General features: G+C 43.2%; 1 protein-coding gene across 5 annotated transcripts in view; it reads right to left on the reverse strand.

The window, feature by feature from the left end:
- Positions 1–214: 214 nt before the first annotated feature.
- rerea (arginine-glutamic acid dipeptide (RE) repeats a) overlaps positions 215–25,575 on the reverse strand; it is a 185,438-nt gene continuing 160,077 nt past the window's right edge. For 3 of the 5 annotated variants that reach the window (XM_017709345.2, XM_017709337.2, XM_017709364.2), the window contains 12 exons: positions 19,210–19,290; positions 8,981–9,143; positions 8,596–8,688; positions 7,675–7,874; positions 7,362–7,523; positions 7,125–7,238; positions 5,340–6,745; positions 4,350–4,572; positions 3,517–4,234; positions 3,070–3,240; positions 2,757–2,937; positions 215–2,499 (listed from right to left, as the gene is read on the reverse strand). In XM_017709345.2, the coding sequence (XP_017564834.1) occupies positions 2,466–2,499; positions 2,757–2,937; positions 3,070–3,240; positions 3,517–4,234; positions 4,350–4,572; positions 5,340–6,745; positions 7,125–7,238; positions 7,362–7,523; positions 7,675–7,874; positions 8,596–8,688; positions 8,981–9,143; positions 19,210–19,290 (3,546 nt within the window). In that variant the 3' untranslated portion in view covers positions 215–2,465. The remainder of the gene's footprint in view (positions 2,500–2,756; positions 2,938–3,069; positions 3,241–3,516; positions 4,235–4,349; positions 4,573–5,339; positions 6,746–7,124; positions 7,239–7,361; positions 7,524–7,674; positions 7,875–8,595; positions 8,689–8,980; positions 9,144–19,209; positions 19,291–25,575) is intronic. The other 2 variants (XM_037541123.1, XM_017709372.2) reach the window with 1 other exon arrangement.

Here is a 25,575-nt window from a genome sequence, read left to right on the forward strand (position 1 = left end):
GATACATCCAGGAAGCTCTTACTGAAGTGGAAAAAGACAAAGGGATCATCTTGATATAAAGAGCCCTGACAAGATGCATTTTCTGATGAACCTATTTCTCTGACCCAAAACCACTCCGACCAAATGGAGAGCTGGCACGAACGATCAATTATTTCAAAGAATTGGTGGGGGAAAAAAAATCTCAATCTAATTATAGAGACACACAGACATTTTGTCAGCATGAACATTTACTTTTGCCATGTCATATAACAAAGTGATATTAACTAGAAATCAAGTATCCTTGTGGTGCAACTTAGTTTTATTTTAATTCCACAAATTTTTCAAAAAAATTACAAAATACTCAAATGGGGAGAACACAGGACTCACAATTTCGTTTTAATTATTTCTACTTTTTGTTTACATTGTGTCATCCCATGGCGACTACTAATATATACAATAAGCTTCAAGATACCAGTATATATAAATCTTAGCAGTCAGAATTTACATTCTGCTATTGCCGCTTTGAAACAAGAAGCTAAACCATTGACAACACTCAACATCAAAGGTTTAAGACACAAAAAAGGGGACAAAAAGGAGAAAATGCTGAAAACAAAATTAGAACATTGTATACATCATACAGACAGAGACAGGTAGATGGTAGAGTCCAAAAAAAAAAAAAAAAAAAAAAAAAGATTGATGAGTTTGGGTTTGTACTTTCAAAATGGGTTTTTGTGCAAGCTTTAAAAGAACGTGGATTTACTTTTTTATATAAAAAAAACTGGTATCATCTGAAACAGTACTGTTCATCAAGTATTATTCAAATTAAAACTGAAAACCGAACCACCTTGCAGCAGTCACAGTATTCATGGACGTAAAATGAATTCTTTAAAGATGTAAAAATGGCCATGATGGATTGTGGATGATTCAAACTGGTGTGACATAAAAACAGCCAATACTGCACGTAACAGTCCACAATGGCTATCACTCAGCCTCGTCATGACGGGGACAGAGAGACCGGGGAGGCCATGCATCATGGGGTGTCAGGAATGCAGAGAGAAGCTGCAGTGGTAACATGTTCATCTCCACTACTGCAAACATGCACACAGGAATACGCATACTGTTGTTCAAAAGCTCTTTCCATTTTCTGCTGAAAACCATGTCTTTCGATTATCACAGTGAGAATGACTAAGGAGCCTCGCACACTAGAGGAAAAGTGACTCGAGTAGTGGAGGTGGGCTAGACTGCAGTGCCATCTTTTTCCATTAGCACCTATTAACTTAAAAAAAATTATTAAAACCATTCTTGGAAACTGAGGAAAACTCTTGCCATATCCAGCCTTTATCAACTAGGATCAGTTTTGTTTAAATTCTTTCACAAAGCTGTGTGTAAAGATCTGAACCCAATTCACGTTTATAAAAGGTTACGAACTTCAGCTTCTTTGCTTTGGTACACAGAATCAAGACAAAAATATGTTAAAATGCTCTCATTCACACTGTCAGTTCACTTAAAACCAATCGGAGTTCAGCATTTCGTCTTTTCCAAGTTATTCAGTGCAATTTCGGCTTTTCAGAAGGATCTGGGTGTAAGCCCTCACGCACAAACTTTGAGCCATTACTCTTACCTTCATGTGTCTCATAAGAAAAACTCTTTCTAAATCTAACCATATAAGGAAATGAAGATGGTGATGACATCATGAATGGACTTTTTTGTATGTCTGTTTGTTGCTGACAGTCTAAAGGACAAAAAGCAGCTCAACTTGAGCATTAACCTTAAGTGTGTGTGGATAAAAATCTGGTACCATTCTCCCAGCGACCCTGTTTTATGGACCGCAAACCACCTGATACGACTACCTGCTCAAATAATGCCATCTCGTCCCCTCTGAAACAAGGGATGATGCTTCAGAACTATTATATCGGAGGTCTAAGAACTCGGTTAGGAATCCACACCTAATAATAATAATAATAATAATAATAATAATAATAATAATAATATGTATATATATACTATTTACAGACTCAAAAAAACGCCATGCTGCAGCTTTTCTTAAAATTATGAAAACCTCCTACAATGTATTAAAATAAACATTGAATTTAAGATAGCACTTTTCAGATATAATGGCCCAACTGTTCTCTTCCTCTTTTTTGAATAAGCACAGTGACAAAGTGTCTGGTATTCTAGCACCTACAAAAACGTCAGGGAAGCTTCTCAGAGGATGTTCATGCAGGAAAGTCACAATCAGTCTTGAGGACGTTGTCACTACTTGAACGCTATATACCAAAAATGAAGTCAATGTCTTTAGAAAATAAAAACGTCCATAATAGAAAAGAAAGCTGACAACAGAAAAAGGTCTTCAGACAATCCTTGTCACTTTTCTGTTCTTCTGCAAACTAAAAATATTCCAAGGACACACAAGTTCCTTTCCGTGACTGACTTGGGGCGACCTCCTGTGTCCTGCAGACCTCTGCGATGTCACATCCCTCCAATGATCACAGCTGCTTATCACTCTCCTTCTTCAACCGGCTGCAGGACGAACAGACAACAGCACCAGTCAAACAAACGCATTACAGACCTCAGTTGCGAAGATCAATAAGTAGACATACAGACTTCATAGACTTATGCTACACTAAAACTTTTCAATGTTTATGGCTAATAATAATGAATAAAGTATTAATGAATGATAATATTAATACCATTTATCTATAAATGTAATGATTTTGATCATCATAGCAGATCAAAAGTCCGCCTGTAAGAGCCGCTATGACGCGCGGCTGACTGACCTGTAGTAGTCCTCCTGTCCAGGCAGAGGGCCCCCGTGCATGTGATGGTGTCCGTGAAGCCACTGCTGCTCCATAGCCAGTCTCTGCAGCTCTGCTGACTGGGCATGCATAGCCTGCAGCTGATGTGCTGCTGACATGGGAGGCGGCAACCCTCCTGGCAAATCTCTAGGGTATGGAGTACCTACAATATAAACAGAAGCAGAGATAGGTTATTAGTTGAGTTTGAGTAATACAGACTACCTACATTTGTGCCATGTAACTGAAAAAATTGGGAATAACTGAAGTTATACTACGTGCATAGTTTGATACGTACCAAACACAGGGTGCCGGAGCATCTCGTGTTCATGTGGAGGCTGTCCGAGCAGGGGGTTTGGGATGGCTCCAGGTGGGTAGGGAAAGCGAGTCAGGTGTGGTCCTGCAGCCAGTGGGTCAACTAGCGGGTGTGCCCCAGAACCTGGGGGACACACAAGACATTCACCACCACCTTCTCCATGTCAGCAGCTTTTTGTCAGGGTACAAAGGCATCATAACAGTACACAGATACAAGTGCATGCTCATCACTCACATTTAAACACAAGTTTAATCACATTAGTATTTACACCATGCGTACTGCAGCATGCATATTATTCAGTTTACAAGTGAACTACATAACTACACAAAATGTATTTTATCAAAAGTAATATTTCACTCAATTTATTATACATTATATTATATATATAGTGGCTGGTGAAATGTAGTATAATCAGAGGTTTTCCCTCACCTTGATGCAGTGGGTCTTGCTGATGTAGATGAAGGTGAGAGTGAATGTGCGAGTGCTGGTGATGATGTGGTGTCACGTTGAACATTTGCAGTCTGGCGATGGGGTCGCTGGCCACTGAGGCCATCCTTTCAGCATGCAGTCTTTCAGCTGCCAGGCGCTCTGGGTAAGTCATCTCTGGCCGCAGCTGGGGCCCAGCCAACGCCAGACGCTCCCTCTCCAGTGGATTCAGGCCCGGATGAAAGGAAGCAAAAGGATGGCCAGCCATGGGCGGCAAACCAATGGGCCCATGCCGGGCAAAGTGCTCCATGGGGTTTGTGGAGGGGTGCAGGCTATCCAGCTCTGGGGGTTTAACCTCAAAGCCAGGCTTCATTCTCTCCCTCAGCTCCCTCTCACGGATCTCCCTCTCACGCATCTCTCGTTCTCGCAGCTCCCGCTCACGCATTCCAGGGTCTGCATTATACAGCCCAGGCATGTGGTAGGCCAACAAGGGGTCTGCGGGGTTGAGGGACATGAAGAACGGGTGGTTGCGGTTGGTGGGGGACATAACGTGGGGCCGGGCATACTCGCTGAGCGTGCGCAGGGCAGGTGTGTCTGGCCCAATGTAAGGTGGCACTGCAGCGATGGTGGTAGGAGGGGGGTCAAAGGGTGGTCGCATGTGAGCCGGTCCTGCCATCTGTGGATCTCCCATCCGACTCTCATGAGAAGAACTGGAAGCCTTCTGTAAAATCCAGATTAGATTCTGGTTAGTTACATCATAATATAAGAAAACTGCAAAGTGAAATTGCATGTTCAAATCTACATAAATATCTAAAGATCTGTAAAACAAAACCTACAGCAGCTCTCTCTGCCTCCTTCTCTCGTTCTCGTTCCCTTTCCCTCTCCTTCTCACGTTCCCTCTCCTTCTCCTTCTCTTCCCGTGCTCTCTGCTCAGCTTCTCTTTTTGCTTTCTCCAGCACCTCCTCTCGTTTCTTGGCCAGCTTGGATGATGGCAGTGGAGTAAAGTAGAAGTCCGTTCTTGCACATGTGTTGTAGCCTCTGTCCAAATACTTGTAGAACCTGAAACAGCAGGAGGGCAGACCTTAAACACAAGACCTAAAAATTCTTTCAAACTATGATCAAAAATCACTTCGCTGAGCAAATACTTATGGTTCATTTAGCATGACGACCATTAAGTGAAAAGTAAACTAGTCTGAGTCTGCAAGGCATGTTTCCCAGTGGAGGTTCTGTGGCCATTTGAAAAGCAATGCAATTACTTCATGACAAATAAATAACCTCTGGCACATCAGCTCATTATTCTATGGTAAAGCCACTCAATCAGTCTCTTCACTGGCTGGAACATAATGAGCTGCACCCAGGGTGCATTAGTAGCCTCATTGCTATTCACTGGCAGTGTGTTTGCAGCACTTAGGAGACAGCTCCACAACAGAACTAACAAGACCTATTCGTGTTCTGATGGAGCCTTTCACTCTAATGATGCAATCGTTAATCTCAGGCCTGTCCCAGCCTTGATGACTGCAGAGTGGCTATGAGCTGAAAGCAACACTAACACAGGCTCAGAAATGGGACCTTAAAATTTAAGTCTGCAACTGACATTCTCAATGTGGCTGTACTGCATAACCAGCTACATCAGTGGGCTCCAAACCTAGTCCTGGAGCTTCCTGCAAAACCTCATTCCAACCACTATTTGCCGCAACTGCTGGACCAGCTGTATTAATGTAGCAGCTTATTAGAAACAGGCTGGAACTAAACTAAACTGGAGAGAGTCTTGCAGATTCGCTGGTTGTCTAAACTTTGGGAGTAAAAGGTGAGAATGTAGGTCATACCGTGCGGACTGGCTGGCGTGGCTAGGCGTGTTGACGATGGTGGGCTCTGGCGAGGGACTCCTCTGTGGAGGTGGGGGACTCTCTGGCTCTTCGGCTTCATCCAGAGGTTCTTCTTTAATTTGCACAGGCGGCACAGTGGAGGGTCCTGGGCAGGGCGTGCTGAGCGAGGCAGGCAGGGGCATAGAGATGGAGGAGGGGGGTTGCTGCAGTCCAGCCAAGGGGCCCGTTGCAGAGGATGGAACAGAGGAGGGCTGGATAGAGGCTGAGCTGCCTGGGATGTAAGGATGAGGAGGGAAGGTTGGCTGGGAAGGAGCTGAGTGTGAGGAGGTGGCAGAAGGGGGCAGAGGTGGAGCTGGTGGAGGTGCATGGCTGCTTACGGCAGGCAAGTTTTGGGACTGGGTGAGCACTGGAGGCTGTGCAGGTGGAGGCTGCAGCTGCTGTGGCATGGGCTGAAGTGGAGGTGGGTGGGCTGAGGGTGGGTGGTGTGTAGACAGGGAGCTGAGGGGTTTCAAGGCAGGAGGTGGGGGCAAGTTGGAAGGCATCTGTGGGAATGGAGGCGCCGAGAGGTGTGGGGGGTGTTTGTGTGACTGAGGGTTTTGCATCTGTGGGATGGGGGTTGTGGGTGGAGGTTTGATGTGAGGCATGGACATGGGTGCAGGAGGAAGGGGCTGCTCTCGAGGGGGTTGCCCACTGCTCTGTGAGGAGGACTGTTGTGATTGTGATGGAGGAGTGTGAGGCTGCTGTTGCTGAGACAAGGATGAGGCTTGTGCCTGGCCTGATAACGGAGACGGAGGGACCTGAGACTGAGCGTGAGGGAAAGGTTGCGGAGGTAAGGGATGAGGATGAGGCATGTGGGGCCCTGTCTGCAGAGGGTGGCCCATGGGAGGCATTGGGCCATGTAGTGGAGGCTGCAGAGGCTGCGGGCCGGTCTGGGGGGGCGCTGGGGGCTGAGGCATGCCCTGCATTGGTGAGTGAGGCGAGGGCAGTCTCTGAGGGTGCAGTGCCGCTCCAGACTGGATATGAGAGAGCGGGCCTGCTGGAGGTATCTGCTGAGGAGGCATGGAGGTGGGGGGGACGGATGGAGACACCTGTGAGGGGAGTGCTGAGGTCCCTGACGTTGGTGTTGTGGTTGCTGTGGCTGTGGAAGAAGAGGCCGCTGGGGGTAGTGCGCCCGTCTGGCACTGGATAACAGGAGGATGCTGGCCTTGAAGGACTTGCTGTTGTGCAGACGAGTCTGAGTCGCTCTCGTTGTCACGTGGGCTGGGGATGCTGGGAGAGGAGCTGCGGTTGTCCTGGTCAATGTCCTTAGGGTCGCTGCTGCCTTCATCGTTTACACTGCGGCCATCTGAACTCTCGCCCTCTCCCTCTCCCTCACATTCCGAAGGTGAGTCAGGTCGACTCAGTTCCTGAGAGACAAGGGAGGAGTGAGTTAATAAACTTAGCCACAGCCCTACTGCTGGTGATGAGCGAGTGATTACTCTGTGCCAGTTAAACACAGCACCATGATCTGTTCCATAGCATTAACCTCTAGTCAGAAAACTAGTGCACACTCACAGGGTGGAACAAAGTGCTACTGCTTGATATATGTCATAGTTCCAGAGAGGCTGAATACAGCAAGTTGTTGTTTTTCAAATTATATAAACTGGTCCCAATTCAAAGTGAGAATGAGACTGCATGAAACTGTTAAAAGGTGCCATAAAGTGTGGTTAGCAGAGTCTGTAACTGATACTTTGTCTACAACTGGTTAACGTTAGGGATGCACAGACACAAGTAAGGGAATCATACCTGAGTCTTTGACTTCTTAGCGCTGGCCCTCTCTGGCTCTTCTGTGTCTGAGGATCCTTTCTCTCGCTGGCGTTTGGCACTCTTCATAGGCGATGGCGCCTCCTCTTTTATCTTCTGTAGTGACAGAAGACAAACATGTAGGCGCTGGTGACACAGACTAAAGCAGACATTGAGCTAATGCAGTGTGCGTGGTACAGTGTGCTGTAATTGAAAATGGTAAGAGCAACGCAGCCATACCTTGCTGGGTTTCTTCATTGAGTCAGTCTTGCTGTCAGTGCTGGAGGTGCTGGCTGCACTGGGAGAGGTACGACCACTTGACCGCAGGTCCTCATTGGTTGGTGAGGCTCTGCCATCTGGGCTGGCTGTCTGCTTCTTCCGGCCACTTCGTAGCGTTGACATCTGCACCAAACAAAACGGAGTAAAAAAACACATCCTATTTCATTTTTTGAGTCCACATGCTGAAAACTATGTGTAAGAATTATTAAAGGATGTAAAGGAAGGGCATTTACAGCAGTGAACTTGAGATCAAAGTATTTTGATGCAGACTCACCGGCCCACGGTTCCGTCGAGTCCTCATGCTATGCTTCCCGCCGAGTCCATCCTCTTCCTCTTTGACAGGTTTGAACATGAACGGCGGCGGGTCCACAGGCTTCTCGATGGGGGGCAGTTCACCGTACTTCTTGAAATGGATGCGGCAGTCGGTGCACAGCAGGATATTCTCACGGCCCCCGTGGTGCCAGTCCTTGGAGGCTGCGAACACATTTCCAGCTTAAGATGAGCATTACTTTCTCTGACTGTGCAAGCACAGTGATGGGGGAAGACTATCCTGGCCCCTGACTCACATCACATCATCAAACATTGTGACATCAGTGCATGTGCACTTGGCCTTGCCGTGCCACATTAACGGGTGGCGCTCGTAGACTGCGCCATATGGGATCTCTGCAAGTGCCAACTGCACCCAACAAGTCAGAGGGTTTAATGAGGCAAAGAACAAATGAGTAACTGTCAGGTTGGATGAAATTAGCAGTGACATCCTCCGAGGTCCATCTGGCAGTGGAGCGAGTGGGTGAGTAGCACGGCTCCCTCAAACGGAGAGTAATTACAGGCCTGCTGTGGGGATTATTATGGGCCTGACACGCCTATGATGCTAGCACTGTTGTAGGGCCTCCACCTGTCTCTGTGTGTTAGTACCAAAGCCTAATATTGTGATCACTGCACCTGGGGACTGACTAACTGCTGACAGTGGAAAGCTCATATTTCACTGAAGTCAGTTGAATATCGGTTTAGCAAAGAGGGGAAAGGTGACTATAATGCAAACAGTGTTTATTTAATGTGTAAATAAAGCACATTCATTACAGTTTGAAGAGAATGATGACAGAAATGGGGCAAAAATACAGGCCTGGCCTGATCAGAATGCAGCAATGCAGTCACTGGAAATGGAAGAAGAGCACGGTGAACACAGTAGCCTTACTGGTGGTGAAGCAGTGGCGGCAGGCGTAGCCCTTCAGCTCCTGTTCGCTGTCCTCACTGTCAAAGTCATCCTCACTGGCTGAGCTTAGGTCCACTGGAGAAGGGAGTCAGAGTTAATAACTGTACAACAATATCTCTGCTAAACTCACAATGACCTCTGCACTAATTAATACAATATCAGCAGGTTTTCAAACACAAATGCACAGTGCAAACAAATAGACCTCTCAGTCTTGTTGCCGCTTATTATCAGAGGGGAGGCTTTCCATGTTTACTTCATACAATCTCAGTATTCTAAAATGCAGTAGTCCAGGGTGATATAAGAACATCTCGCTTGGCTGTAGCAGAATTTGCTCTGTCAGTTGGTGAAATAGAGCGAGTGCACTTACAGAACTCGCTGGAAGGAGGGCGGGAGGGAGTGTTGACTGGCGTAGAGGCGGTGCGGGTCTTGATCCGACGGAAGACTGGTTGTCTGCGGTGTCTGCGGTGAGCTCGGGAGCTAGCAGCCTCTGGGGTTTTCTTCCAGTAATAGTAAAAAGTGATCAATTCTCCCTAAAGGCAGAGAAGTGAGAATCATGGGCGTAAGTCTAAGGAGTTATTTTTTCCACACATAATTTAACATTTCTTCAGTTAATGTTTTATATTCTCTATCTTATCACACAATGACCCACTGCTGAACTGCTGTCACAAATCAGGAGTTAACAGATTTGTGCTGATCCACTGGTCCAAAACAAACAAGGCTCTTAGCTGCATTTTTGCTCCTCCATTGTTTGTACTAAGCCTTCAAATGTCAAACTGATAAGAGCACACAAACAGCAGCTTATTTTCAAAGGGTGGCTGACAAAAAAGGTGCAGTGCTGAGGTCAGCTAGCAAGCAAGAGATAGCACAGAGCCTGGGAGGGAATTCCACGCCAGGTTTTGCAGCGGGCCAGCTTGTTGTGCTGCGGCCGTGTCTGTCCCAGGATTAGGCAGTGAAGCTTGCTGAATGCTGGGATATTAGGATCAGTACATTGGTGGCTGCCTGGGTGGCAGGCGCTTGAATGGGAACAAAAGAACATGTCGGGGAGAGCTTTGGCGCTACAAATAGGGAGTGAAACGGCTCCGAGCCCCTTCGCTGGAAGAGTCAATTGAACTTTAATCAAACATTCAGGGTGCGCTTGCCAGGGAGCAGGGTGTATAAATCCAGCACACAAAAGCCAGCCAGGAAATCAATACCCTACTGAAACATTAACACATGCAATCATGGATCAGAAGACACTTTGCTGAGGCAGCTTGCACAAATTAACTGGTGCTTTCTGGCCACACTCAAAATAATACACATACTCCAAAACTGTCATCTGGCAGTAGGAGCAATTATATCGTTTCCCTGTGGCGGTTCCTCGCATTGCTCCTCTCTACCTTTTGCAATTTCTTAATCTCCCACAGATACATTCTACAGAACCGTAACCATTCATCCTCTTTCTGGTTATTCATTTCGGGACATGCAGTCTGTTGCATGCCAGTTGTGGAGCTTTTAACACGTTTTAATGTTTAGAGGATTAATGGGGGAGGTCAGCCATTGGGTATGACTGAGTCTGCCTGAACTGGGTTTGCTCATTTTTAATGTGCATTGATCGCTTTCACTCTTAGCTTCGACTGTTCTTCTTGACATAAATTGGTCATTAAAATTCTGCTCTCACCAACACTTTAGCAGCTTTGCGGCTAACACTTAGACTACTCTTGGCAGGCAGTGGAAAATCATGCAAGTTTCTCTAGATTATCCTAGAGCCTCATTTAATTTCATGCTTTAACCAGACTGTTAAAATCTGTTGCATATATTTTCAACTGCTACAGCAATGACTTCACTGCATTGCTTGATTAATTTGCATAACACAATGTAAAACAATAAAATTGCGAGATCAATGTATGCAGGAACAATATTACAATCAGATGCAAATGGACTGATAAGCCAGATGTGTAGATTTGCAACAATTTCAGACAGAAATGAGCAACAACAGCAGCAGGTTAACCGAGGGAAGGAGTGTTACCAGATAAAGTATAAACAGTACACAGGCTGCCATATCTGTCATGAGTAAACACCAGAGCTCAGTCACATGGATAAAGCAGCTTCTTAAGGACTGTGGCTACTTACAAAAAAAAAAAATCTGAAGGCATTAAAATAAAATCATCTTTGAATATGACAGAAAAATCAGAATGTAAGAATTTAGTGTAGCTGTGTTTAACAAAAAGATAAAAATGGTCTGACTTCAACTCAGATAAACGTAGTTCTCATATATTAAGTGAAGTTCTTATGTTGTAAGAACTGAAGCACAAGAGAAAATCTCTTCTAGGGCTTTTTGCTGCTGGCCACAAGAGAACATCCTCGGAGCACATCTGTTTTCTGCAAATGTTTCCTCATGCTTCTGAATTGACACACCACCACTGGAACAGTCCGCACAACCCCCTCCCTGAGCGCTCTGGAGGACACGAGTAGGCGAAATATCAATTATCACAATTACATCAATTACTTGTGGGTGGTTTAGACGTTAGCCAAATGAGAAACATAAGTGCGACAAATCCTCCTCTTTGACTTTGAGATTTCCACCCACCTCAGTTTCTCACCACACTTTAAAAACAACGCAGTGTAAAGTGGCTACTGCGACAGTGCGGTTTCCACTGCCTATGAAAACGGGTTAACATTAACACTCCATGATAACACTTTACAATATGCAATTAGTGGCGCTCTTCTGGGTAATTTCAGTCTGATATGATATGGGGAAGAATAATGGGCTGCGTGACGGTGAGGGCCGTGAGCGTGTGTTGGCTTTGGCGGGCCAAACAGGGCGCAGGTGTGGGCCAAGAGATGGCAGGCGTCCTGATGTGAAATCTAATTGAAATGTGCAGATCAAAACTGTTCGGTGGGACAGAGAGCAGGCTTTCTTCACAGCATAATGACTGTTCACAACACCATACCCCTGTTCTCCCTCTTCTTACCCCCCGCCTCTTTCTGCTGTGGTCTTTGAGCCTTGAAGCCCAGACTTAATATGAAAGAAGATGGAGGAAGGTCATTTTAGCTCTAAATCATGTTAGCCATTTACTGGGCATTTCATGATTCTAAAACATTGACTCTGAAAGATGGTGGAAAAATTCTCCAAAGTTCAGTTCAATAACATAAGGAATGCTGTGGTATGAAAGGAATCACTGTGGTCATTCGAAAGTAATTTAGTTTGCAGGCTATCAAAACAAGTGACAGAGTCTGGAGAGAGCAGACATTCAAAAGCACACTAAAAATGCTGCGTTTAATACGATCTTGCTCGGGCAATATATGGAGGAGTGGGGATGAGACTGAACAGGCTGATGAAATGTTTTGAGGGGATCATCTGTGGTGATGACAAATTTCCTTTGGTGATAACTGCACGATGGAGACCTATAGAAAATCCCCTTTCAAGCCTGGGAGTGGAGATGGGAGAGGAAATATGATTTGAGTGGAAGCGTGGAGAGGCTGTGCTAAGCCGCAGTCCCCAGTTCGACTCCTCTCATCTTTCTTCCTCTTTGCCGTTGCCCATTCATTTCCACAAGCCCCCATCCTGATTTGCTCGGCATAGATAGAAAAATAAAACATTTCTCCTGGCACAGCACCGAAACGTAGGAGGAGCAAAAGAGAAAGTTATTAGTCTTTTATAAAGGGAGATGTCCTACCGTGAAGCGAAATAAAAGATGACACCTGAGGGAGGAAATGTCTCCCACGAGTTCCTGTTTGCAGTGAGCCCTCTGAAGCTGGGTTCACATTGTGAGTTAGTGTCAGAGAGACAGATTGACAGAAAGAATTACAAAGCCAAACTGTCTGTATGCCAGAAAAGGTTTGTTGAAAGTGAAACAGATTTTTCTAACCCACCTCCAACTTTCATGAGAATCAAAATGTCATAGTTTCTCATGGTACATGGAGACATTTTGAAGTATGCTTGAGGATATGATGCCTGCTGTCTTAGATTTTTTTACTTTCTTTTGGCTCTGATGTGCAAAATGTGACCCTATTTTTATATTTAACCAACTGAGCGTCCGTCTTTTTTAATGGTATGTTTACACATTTTTGTTAACCTACATTATGGCAGCTTACCCATTTAGTTATGAATACTTGCTCTATCACACATACGCTTTATCTGATTTATTATCTTTGTAATCTTTATTATCTTTGTAAGTTGTAAGCAGGGCTTTTTAATTTCTTTAGTTATGTTGCCTGAATAGCCAGCAATGTAATTTCAATGGGGGATATCTGATTATATTTGAAAGATGCTACAGGCTACAGCACTGAAAGCGAGACATGGTATAATCTTTCACTTTCCACAGAGAAGACTGTTTAACAGTGGTGTATGACCACCTGAAACAGTTTGTAGGTATCTGTTCCATTCATTTACATATCTGTCAAAAAACAGTAGCAAAAATGACCAAGGCAAAATTTAAGACTCAATTTAAACATTCTGGTGACATCTAAAGATTTTATCTTGGTATTATGTGGCAATTATCTTTTCATATGTAATATTCTTTATATTGTTGCATGTATCTTTCAAATAGAGGTTGATTGAGACAGTAAAACTCAATGGAGTAAAATTGGATTTAAATCACTATCACCTTCTGTGATGGGTAAAGGAATGCGATCTCAGTACGAAATGATATATACCAAATAAACATGGACTGATGGTCAAAATATACACGCAAACAGTAGCAATAATAAACATTATTATTAAGCAAGTGCTTGAATTTCCTTTAAAAAAAATTACAGTGAACACAAACCCCAATAAAACATGAAAACTGGTAAATATGCAAAGGCAATTGTAACTGTAGCATTTCTTCAATTTCCTCATGCAGTGTTTAGCAATAAAAAACTATGCTGGTGAGCAAGAGATACTGACAACATAAGCTTGGAATTATAGGACTTTTCAGAATGCTTCCATCTGCAGGATATTTCTTGGGGGGTGGATTATCTGACAAGGAAGGGGCTTACCTCCTATCACTGCTCTAAGAGATTTTTCCCCCCATCCTGTTTTCGCCTCAAGAAAGTGTTGATGTGCAGCCATGTGGGTGTATGTGAGTGCACAGTTGTGTGTGTATGTGTGAAGTGCAATTTCCAACAGATCATGCCTTTTTCATTGTGATTTAGAAATCGCTCTGGTTGAGGGTTAGGGGGAATTGGGCCATTTGCTGGACCCTCTAGTCATATGTGTGTGTGTGTATATGTGTGCAGTACGGGCGTGAAGGCTAAACTCCTGTATTTATACACTCATCTGTGCTCAGGCCCAGGCTTGAACAGATGGTTTCTGTTTTTCCTGGCAGATTTGTGATGAAGCCACAAAAGGCCCCTGCTTTGACAGGGCGCCAAACGGTTAAGGCTGTAGCTGGCAAACGCACGGCAAGGAGAGCAAGAGAGAATGCAAGGGGAGGGCAGTGAGGGGGAGAGCACCAAAGGGAGTTAGAAAGAGAAAATGGAAGATAACAATGGACAATCAACCTTGCACAGAGAAAATGTCTCCGGAGTGTACGCTCAGTTAAGCCAAATGTGTTTGAGGCTAAAAGAACGTAGTTACTGGGTGCAAGCAGTTGATCTGCAGTTGTAAACATCCATGAGTCTGAACTGTGGTATCCTGTCCCTTCTATGCAGGGCAAAGTGTGCCCATGAAAAAGAAGGGTGGGAGAGGGAGGAGGGGGCAGAGGCTGGAATGTAATTCTATCCTTAATGGCAGAATCAGCCAAAAAGAAATCCTGACTTGCACTCCTACACTTCCAGATACACCACCATACCGAAGTACAGATTCTGGCTCAAAACTCTACCTTCATCTACCACAAGACAGACCCTGATAAACTTTTTTTTCACTATTTAAACTCAATTATGAGGGAATAGTCAATAGTCTCTATGGAACATTTTACTGGATATACTGTAAATTCAAACTGTTTGAGTGCCATTTAACCCATCAGCTGCTCTTTTTATTTAAACTAGTTCATCCTCTCTCTCTATTTAAAAAGTCTAAACATTTGACTTAATTGTTTAGAATCAGGGGAAGGAAAAAATACTGGTGAGAAATGATGCAAATACAATCGATGTGTTAAGCAGTGTATAAAAGGCTATGAAAATTACAATGAGAGCAGACATCTGCAGGCAGGGCATGTATTACTCTAACCTTGCCCCAAGGTCGACAAAGCAAAACTCAGTACTACACTGTGAAAACTGGTTCCATTGAAATATGGACACCCACCTTTGTGGTTAAACCAAGCAAGGGCGAGAGAAAAATGAGTGCTACAATGGCCTTGGCTGGTGGAGCAGGGAGTGAAAGGATGTTAAATAGACAGCGAATCCCTGCTGTGCCACCGGTTTCTGTTGGAAAAGAATGAATAAGCTCTGCTTTCACAGGTCAAAGATGCACAAGCTCAAGAATCAGCAGTTGTGTTTCCCTGCTGTAAGCGGTTTTGCCAATAGAGGCAAATATACAACTACAGCACGATTTTTCGGTGGGGGTTGATCACTCTAATCCCAAAGATCAACTTGAACAACCACAGCTTTGTTCACAAAACCACATAAAAAAAAAAAAAAAACAAAAAACAAGACATACACGGAAGATACAAAAGAAGAATTGTAATAGGACCCTCAGTGCTGTATGTCATGTATTTGTTCTTTAAAATCCTCACAGAAAGGGGTGAGTTTTTATCCCACTGGATAAAATTCAAAACCATAAAAATGGCCAAAGATATCCAGACTAATCACATTTTCGATGTTTTAATAAACAACAACATGAACTACCAAAACAAGCAAGGTATTCTGTCAAGTCCCATACAGCTGCTGCTAACTGAGCAGGCCTGCAGTTTTAGCCATTTTAATTAGTGCCCAACCCCTAGTATCCGTAATCACACGCGAGTCTCCAGGGCCCTGGCTGCAGGGGTGACAATGCAACAATGAATTCAATCTGACATGTGTACAGATCGCACCAGGGCAAACATCTGCTACAAGGTTGAGCAGAAAACACTTCTATCATCTTGCCCATCTTGAAAATTACAGAGCTTGAGGGCAAGAGCTGCCTGCTCATACGGCTGGATGCTCTGCAGCCTTACCTCCCTGAAACACCAGCGTCCACACTGACACATAGCTGAATCTGCTCTATGCCATGTCTGGTGTTCTGACCAGGACCCAAAAAAACAAACAAAAAACCCTGCTTTTGACTCCTAGCTCAGCCTCTCTCTTTCTTCCTGCAGGTGTATCTTAACAATCTCAGATTTGACTAAACCAATTAGGCCGCACTCTCTCCTTAACAGCAGGTATCCTAAGCACAAAAGCAAGGATATGGCTTGAGGAGGTTTAAGTAGACGGCTCCAGGCAAAAAGCACCAACGCGTAAAAATGTGCCTACTATAGATTTTCACCAGAAGCAATGTACCAATTTCAATGTCTGATGCAGCAGGAATATAGGCTAGTGATTCAGCATTAACTTTAAACTCAAACTTGGCCTTATTATTAATAAGCAACCTTAACAGTGTCATTCAACAAATGTGATTAGACACACCGTGGTGTCATCCCCTAATCAAAAGCTGATGTGTGGTAATACCGTCCAGACCAAAATCAATACAAGCGGAGTGAAAATTGAGTAATGCAGTGGCTGAGAGAGCGTCTATTCCCTACAAGACCTCAAGGGATGGGGAAAAAAGCAAAAGGAATTATCTGTTATCTGTAGACTAAGCATGCTGGGGATGTTTAGGAACATTTCTAGTGCCAGTACACAAATTGTTCCATGACGTTGTCTTTCAAGTGGAGGAAATGGTGGTAGTGAAAAAGAGTAGAGACGGTCACGCGACACACCCATTTCCCCAGCTTCCCCTTTTATTTGCCTTCATATAAAGCATTCCTGAGAGCTAGTCAAGCCTGGTGTGTTTGCACAGCGGTGGGTGCTTACCCTTGGCACTGCTTGTTTATGAGAAACTCAGCTAATAAGAGCTGAGGGGAGAGGCAGACACAGACAAACTGCACTGCATCGCCCTCTATAGCCCTGGCTGTAGGCCCGAGACTTTAACAAGCTCCTCAGTAAGTTAACAACAACAGTCATACGAGACTGTGGCCCAGGAAACCGGGACCGACAGAGACTAGCTGTTTCACCAAAGGCCTTCCATAGAAACAGCGGGAAAAGAACAGCTTGGTATGAAACTACGATGGAGGAAAATTTAGATTCTCCTCATCTTAAGATTTTGAAATCTTGCATTTGAAGACCTGTATATAAACCATAAAGATGAGAGTAGAGAAAAGCAAGTGAAGACAGAGAAAGACTGTTGAGAAAATAAATTGAGCTTTTCTTAGGGTATTGACTTGCACTCGCACAGAGGACTGGCTTTCAGCACCAAAGCAAGTTTGAGCTTAAGCAAAGAAGGGCTTTTTAGCTGCAAGAGAACACAGCCTTTTTCCTTAGTGTCTATATTGAACTAACCTTGTGACCCTCTACTTCAATAAGACTGCTGTGCCACCATCTCTCTCTCACACACCATTATTCTCTTCTACGTATTATTACAGGCTAGTTAATTCTTTTTCAGTTATTCAGTTGTGGGGGAAACAAGTTGAACAACAATATTGTAAATGAAAAGAAGCAACTCCAGTATGATTTTTGACCTATTGTAATAAATAGATTAGACAGACATTATTGTTAGGTATTACTTTTGTTTTTTTTAAACACCCTGTCAGTGCATTTACAATGTGTCATATTTAGACACACTTTGGCTATTTAGAATGCTGATGTCAGTGCCACATATTTGCTTAATGACTATGATAATAACTAACTGGTATTATCAGTCTTTAGTCATTGGACAATATTTCTTTCTGCTACATAAAAGGAGTAGACACAGGAGTAATGAGTAATGAATCTGATCATGAAGGTGAACTGCTACTCTAGTCAAACACCTATTTGGCTGTGTAAACATTCACTTGGTTAATCTTTATTTGCACTGAATTTGACCCAGCGAGTTCATACAAGAGGTTAGACAGCTGTTCACTGATGATTAACATAAGAACATTTTTATTATTATTTCACAGAGAAATTGTAGGTCAACCAGAGACTAAACAAGGTAACAATATGATGTAGTAGGAGCCTCAACACTGCCTCCTTTTTTCCCCAGGATTTTCATTAATGACTAAGCTTCTTGCTCAATCAATACATTAAGGCGCATTTTGTAAGTGAGCTTTTAGTCGTCGCTTGTGTTACCATGGATCCAACAAGATACTAAGACCGGCAATGCTAACAGCTGACCTTTACATGACAAACACTGTTTAAGTCACAGCCAATATGGATTTCTCTCAAACTATGCCACAGGCATCAGAGCTAATAAAAACTACATTTTTCTTTTGAACTCTACATGAAATTCAGCATGTTCAAAAAGTGTGAGAAAGATTTATGTCAGTGGCTACAGAGAGTGACCTAAAAAGCAGATTACAAGACTGTACATGTACTATTTTTGCGATGTTAATGAATGACTAACAAAGAAGTGACTATATACCCAACAATTAAAGAGATATTCAAATTAAACCTTCGCTTGTACCACATCTTAAATTTTCCAAAGCAGTATATCAAACTTCAGATTATAGGATTGTGTCTGTCTTACTGCGTCAGGTAGAATGACATGCAGAAAACAGCATGCTACGATACAGATCAGTGGAGTTAATGCTGATTAGGCTGTCAGTCAAAACACTGCAAACACATTCCTCAGGTTAAACAATGCTATGTCTAGATCTACTGTAATCTGGTAAATTAAAGGCTTTGTGCATTGTGTTGTGCTCTCTAAATTTGAGTCTTTTTTTGGGGTGTGGGTGATGAAACACTGAACAGTGCAACTTTGATAAGAACAAAACATTGCGAGATGGAAAGATCAGCAAGGCTATATGATGTTTCTTCTGGAAATAAGTTCTAGCTTCACAAGTGTGATGGAACAATGACTACAGACACCTGTTAGCAATATGCAAAATATACAAATATTTTAATGCCATATTATATTGGAATAAGTGCATATTATTATGCACTTATTATTTTTATTATTAATAATAATAATTGCAATAATAATAATATACTAAATGTCTATAAGACAGGCATAAAATACAAAGTTGGCATAAAAGTCTGAAGTATGATGAGAAAGCCTTTTTTGTAAACTTGAAGTTATTTTAATAATTTAAAGTATTTCCTTAATATGTCACTAAGTCACTGAAACTGCGAGGGGAAACAAAAAAGAGGAAGTTAATAAAAAAAAGTACAGTATCACATACTTAATGCTGTCATGTTATGAGGCACAGGGATGGAGAGAGCTTCCTTCAAAAAGCACTGCATAAACAAACTGCGTTTTGTTTTGGTTTAAAACAGTGTGCTCAGTGTCCTCGGGAAGCTATCCAAGAGCCTAATATGCTTACTGTTAAATCTAATATTCATGCACCATGTCCATCTGTGAGCTACTTGTGTCTATCATCTCTTTCACTGCCCCAGGTTGAGTGTGCACACTGCTAAGATGTAGTTTCACAGTGTGCATTCTCTAGATATGCATAGAAAGAAAGAAAAAAAAAAAAAAAAAGACTTCTTTTATGACCAGGACTGAGAAGGAAAAACACTTACAATAGAGAGAACATGACTTACCGTTTCCTTGTTTGGTAGCAGCTCTTTCCGAATCCTGAAGAAGTTCTTTCCATATTGCCTCAGCCCTTTTATGAACCGCTTCTGTTTAATTAAAAAAAAAAAAAGCACACACACAAAAAAAAAAGAGATTTAAAATCATACATCACAATTTTTCATCAGTTGTAAAATCTCACCACATGAACACGAAGCTCTTTTAAACCCCCGGGGCTTTAAAGCTACAGAAAAAAAGGGAAGAAAATGTTACAATGGCTATCTAGATACCTCTGCTTTCTGTGCTGAATGTTAGCATGGCCACACTACTGTCGAAAAATAGGAAGAAATCACAACACAAGCAGGAGCCAGAGCTGAGATTAATCCACAATAAAGTGCAAACTTGAGCGCAGTTTCATCCATAATCAAGTTCAACTGCACAATCTGCATAGTGGAGCCGTATGAAGCTGAAGTTCAAAGCAGAAACTGAACTTCAATAAGTTACGGAGAATCACAACACGCCTCTCTCGATCGAGCAATTCTCATGCTTACACTTCAAACAGGAGCTTAATTCCTGTGAAAAGTGCAAAGAATTACAAAACCGTTCGCTTATATAAAGTCACTACAGAGGAAACCAAACTAGAACATCATGCGTACATTAATACAAGCAAGAATAAATCTTAAAAAAAAAAAACAACAAAAAAAAAAACCAAGCATGCTTATGAAACGTCGACTTCATGAAAAATAACTAACTGGGGGAACTAAAACAGATCATGAACTGCAGCCAATGAACTGCAGTTACCGTATATACAAAGACAAAAGAATATTCACAGCGGTTTAAATGCATTTCTACTCCTTTAAGAGCCCCAGACTATGAGCCATAAAAAGCGGAGGCAGAAAACATTCATAACCAACGAACCAGACAACCAGCAGATTTACTTTCTTGTTCCAGAGGCGAGCTCCGCTTCACAGCAATCTCAGCCAACGGCTGCCACCAAGTAACTCCACCAAAAACCCAGGGAAGTCCACTCCAAACACGGTCCAAAACACTAGGTCCACTCGCAGGTAGAGAAAATTTTGAGATGCGAATCCACAAAGTCTCCAAACGTGCGACGCTTTTTTACAAGCAAGAAATAGCTTGTCACTCTCTGCTCCTCCACTACAAAGGGGAAGGCTTTACATGTGATCTTTCTGCTAGAGAGCCTTTGGTCCGCAGCAGCGTGGAAAACCTGGAGTGGAGTTCTGGGCTGCATGGTGGCTCATGGCACCTCTGTCACTCAAGCATGCTCTGAACACATTCAGCCCGCCAGGGCTGCCTCGGTGTGTGTTAACCACACAGTTACATACAACACCTCCAAGTCTGTCCTTCTCATTAGTGCAGCAATCATTCTGGAGGAGCCTCTGCAGAAGATGACTGCATAGTTTGATTTAATTTTTTCAGAGCATTTAAGGCACAAGCTTCCATACCAGACAGCCCGAGAGAGGAAGAAGGCTGAAAGCTGTGTGAGGAGAAAGGTCTTGGCCATGGGTAAAAGGAGACAAGCTACTAGTAAAACCAGACATGGAGTTCCTCATCCCTTCAGTGAGTACAGTCTGTGCTGGTTATGTAACCAGGGAAGTGTTTACACATGGCTTTTAAAAGAACAATCTGTGGCAGAGAGTGGAGGGGGCATTTTTTTGTTCCAAATGGCACTCTTTACAAGATTTTCTCTTCAAAGTGCTCTTCAAACATATAAAAGATTGCATCTCTTAAACATAACCAAAACTCTAATCCAGCAAATAAAAAATACAAGCTCTATCAAATCTGCCCTTTTCTTTCTTGGGTTATTATAAGAGAAGAAACAGATCACCAAGCTCAGACTCCACTACAAAAAAGGACTTGCTGAAACTTAACATTTCTTTTACTTTCATGTGGGCAGGAGGTGTGGCGGATTAACCAGTAGGTGGAGCAGTGAACACAACCAGCGATTTTGATTTATTTTATAATCTGAAATAATGAAATTGTATAAAATGCATGAAAAAGAGTAATGTATTGATAAATTATACAAAAAAATTATTTTAGCTTTTTTTGCTCTGTCCCTCTGACCATTCAGAGCTGGACAAACTGCTTATCTAGGTGTGTGGATCTAATGCTCTCATCTGGTAATGAGGCCCTAAAGCAGTGGCGGAATGTCACAGGTCCGTCCCTCAGAATGTTGTTTAACACATTAACACACGTCGGCATCGGGGATCTGAGCCTGCCATCATTATCTAGGGTCCAGGATCTCGACCGGTGGGCCAAAAATCAATTACACCTGCCAGAGCTGCACGTGTTACTGCCCTGACTGTGTCACCCTAATTATGTTTCCCCTACTGTAATATTTACACTGCTTGCCTGTCTGCGCTACAGGCGGGAGGCTACGTGCTCCACTTGCTCCATCACTCTCTCTTTCTCTCTCTTGTGCTCCGCGCTCTGCATGTCGGCTCCACTTTAAGGCTCCATTTCAGCTGCCTGGGCTCGCTGCTCTCCGAGCCCAGCTAATAAATCATCCACCAATCTGCTCCCTGAATCGCTCTGGCCCTGCCATGATTGCTCCAGTCCTGGGTTGCTAGGCGACCGGGCAGAGAGGAGGGGGATTGAGAGGGGGGAACGCTAGAGGGAGGAAGGGAGGAGGGGGAGAGGGTTACCAAATCGCCAGGCACGCACTCTGCTGAAACAACAGGCTTCTTTCTGTCAGAAACTGTTCCAGAGAGCTGGCTCTTTTCCCTGCTTTCTGCTTCACACTCCCTTCCCTTTCTCTCCCAACTCAACAGTACACTATTGTAAAAAAAGAAAAAAGAAAAAAAAAAAAAGAAAGAAAAAAAAAGAAAAAAGGAGACCATGGAAAGAACTGAAGAGGCCATTGTGATTTGAACATACTTCCTACTTAAACAATAATCATTGGAGGCTGAAAAACTGGTTAAGATCATACAATTGTTTACAATAAGATGATGTCATGCATAACAGCTCACTTCAAACAGACGACAGCTGGAGCTTTCAAAGAAACGGTTGTGTAAGTATCAGGCGCGTCGCTACACTCGGCAGTATCTAACACAGGCATAAATTCACAGCAGGCTTGTGAAATCAGTCTACTTGACCTTTTACTAAGGCTGACCTACTACACTGCAGAGGAAAGACTGGAGTATAAATTTAGTAGCTGACAGTATCAGACAAACATGAACTGACATGAAAGCAGTGATGGGCAACGATGACATTCACACACAAAACAACCGCAGAAGCAAATGTAAGACAGTCCACATCCTGTCTACTTGAACCTTATATAATAAGAAAACCACAACAGAAAAACAAGCAATCACCAGGCCTACTCAAACATTCAGATTAATGAGAGAATATGCAGGGGAACGATTCTAACTCAAACTGACAAGGAGGCTCAGCTATACTGCACACACACTTGCGCTCAGGCTATAAATATGCAACAACTCAGCAAAAACAGTTTCCTCTCTGCGCTCCGTAAAAGCAAAGGTGACAGGAAACTCTGTAGCACGCCCTTTCCTGCCTGCTAAACTCAGATTGCTATTAAAAGCCCCTTAAATCTGGCTATCGAGACTGGTGATTACACACTGTACACAAAGCCCTGCTTTAAGGTAGCCAAGGGAGAGGGAGAAAACGTATGTTAATAAAACAGTAAATTAACTTCAGGCTGAGTGGGCGGGAACTCTCACAGTTCAGAGGAAAGCGTTCAGAGCCCACTTTTGTGTTTGGGTGGGCAGGACGTGTAGGCCCTTGCTCTGTCCACTGGGGGGCCGCAGTGCTGCCGCCTTGCAGGGCATTCACCCTATCGGAGGCTTCACGCCATCATTCATCACTGCATGACAAGCCCTGTGATAATACAAAGCAGGGCTGTAGAGCAGATAGCAGCCCTCGCTCTGTTTATATATCAGACCAAGCACAAAAAAGGCGAACCTGCTGCTCCACCATGGCAGCTCTGACACTTCCTCTAAAAATTCTGCAGTGTTTGCTTGACAAGCTAAACATGTCTAGGACATGTGCAGGCGTTAGAGGACTGAAGTGATGGAAGAAGGACGTAAAGAGAGAGAGATGAAGAAAACTAATATTTATAGCATTACCATAACAGCATGCATGCAGATTGTATTTTACTTTTTTCGCCCCAGTATCTACTTGGTTATAAACAGGCTGTTTTTGTTACTATGCTTTTATGACTGATATATGACCGATATATGACCTCTATTCTGATCCACCACTAATACACGTAAATGCATTTGTTTGAGTGACATCACAAAAACAGTGATTTCGAAACAGGCTATTTTTTTTGGTGTGAATGGTGCATTTGGAAGCTTTAACAATGTTTACAAACTACATCCAATCTATATTTTAAATAAGTAAGGAAAACTTCTGAGATATGGGTCCTTTAATAGATATCATTACGCGTTATGCTATACTCTACTCGCAGCAGAATACAAATCAGCTCAGCGGTTGCACGGAAAAGATAGAGCTTAAATAAATGGCCACAGCTCGCTCTCCCCCCATGTTAACAGCTGCAGGCAGTGGAGCAGGAGAGAGGCACTGAGGAGGGTGGAGCAGTGAAGGGTGGGAGAGGTGACAAGTGACCCTGAAGAGGGGATGATTCTGTCATTTCAGAGGCAGTCACTGTCACTTTTATTCACATTTCAAAAAGGACCAGTGGAAAAAGAGCAGGAATAATGAGGCCCTGTTCCTGAGGGTTGAACCAACACACAGAGAGAGAGAGAGAGAGAGAGAGAGAGAGAGAGAGAGAGAGAGAGAGAGAGAGAGAGAGAGAGAGAGAGCGCGAGCGAGACAGGGAGCAAGAATGAGAGAGAGAAGAGAAAGCAGGGGATGATGATAAATAAATGAGGAGCAGCAGGCAGAGCTGGTATGAGCGCCAAGGTCAGGGGTACATTTACACCTGTCCCTCCAGGCTGCGAAGCTGCAAAGGCACAACTTGAAATCAGATCAGTGGGAGTAGTGTCCTTGGCTTTGCGGCAGTGGCCTGGCTGCCTCACAGACAGACCGGGGGTTGGGGGGGAGACATGGCTCCAGCCTCCAACCCCCTCCAGCAGTATGAACGCACATACGCATGCATGAGGAGAAAAAAGATGTAATCGAGGCCGCCTCTCATACACTATTTATCCAGCCCCTCTATTATTCATCTGAGACAGACTGTTACACACTTCACTTCACACAAACTCCACACTATATACATTCAAAATACTGTTTACCACACTCTTGCAACACCCAACTCTCAATCAATAAATAACAATGCAAAGTAATTGATCCTTTTTAATGGGCTCGCTGGCACCATTAATATTACACACATTTTTCCACATTGCCTCCGGAGAGGATGGAAGAATTATTGAGATTATTGACAAAGTCGATAGCCATCATCTAAAAGATAGCACTTTTCTAAAGAGACTTATCGCAAGCTCTTCTGGTGATACCTGCTTGCACACATGCAGAGACAGCCAGCACTGGAGTCTGCCCTTAGCTAGCATGCATAAGTATACCCCATAAATAATGAGTTTGGGAAACGACGCAAGATTTAATCCGTTTCAATTAACAGCAGTTCTGCCTCTGGCCTTGACTTTATTCAAATGACACCATCATGGTTAATCACCAAGCTTAAAAGTTCTCCTTCAGCTAGAGCTGGGGAACATTTTAACCAGTAATGCAAAATGCCTATAGATGTAGACCAAAGTCGACCAATCAGAAGAGACCAAATAACATCCACATGACAAAACAATTACAACTAACTGACCATTTGGAAAACTACATTCACAAAGCCAGAAAAAGCAATATTCTGGCAATCAGGTTTGTGGCCACTCACATAAAACACCATAGGTATCTGTCATAAGTAAAAAGCTTATAGAATAAACAAAGCTGTAAATTTAAATAGAAGTGCTGAGACTTTTGCACCATTTTTTCAAAATGCCTGTGGGTAAATCAGAGGTTGTAAACAGTCATTTTTCTTTCTGACTGATTTTGTTACAGAGTTGCTGATAGGAACCACGGGTCATAATATCTACAATACAAATATAGCGATTTTATTTACTAATCATAACCACCCATGAACCGACCCTTGTCTTCTGAGTTTTTACATGTAATGTTAATAAAGATGAAATAGGTAGCCATAAATGGATGAGAATAAATACATTCAAATGCATTTTAAGCCAAAACTTCACCACAAAACTATCAAAGCAATGTCTCAGACATCAGGAACCATATCACGTAGCTTTTAGAGGCATTAAACTCTTTAAACGTCTGGTTCCTATCACCACCACTGTGAACAACTCTGACTCAGCAAGTTTCACAAGAATAGAGCCTTTCACACCAAACAACTCTGAATGGCTGAATGTTCCCCTTCAAACTTGGAATCTAAA

The sequence above is a fragment of the Pygocentrus nattereri genome, chromosome 9, assembly GCF_015220715.1.
Source record: "Pygocentrus nattereri isolate fPygNat1 chromosome 9, fPygNat1.pri, whole genome shotgun sequence".
In the NCBI taxonomy this organism is placed as follows: Eukaryota; Metazoa; Chordata; class Actinopteri; order Characiformes; family Serrasalmidae; genus Pygocentrus; species Pygocentrus nattereri.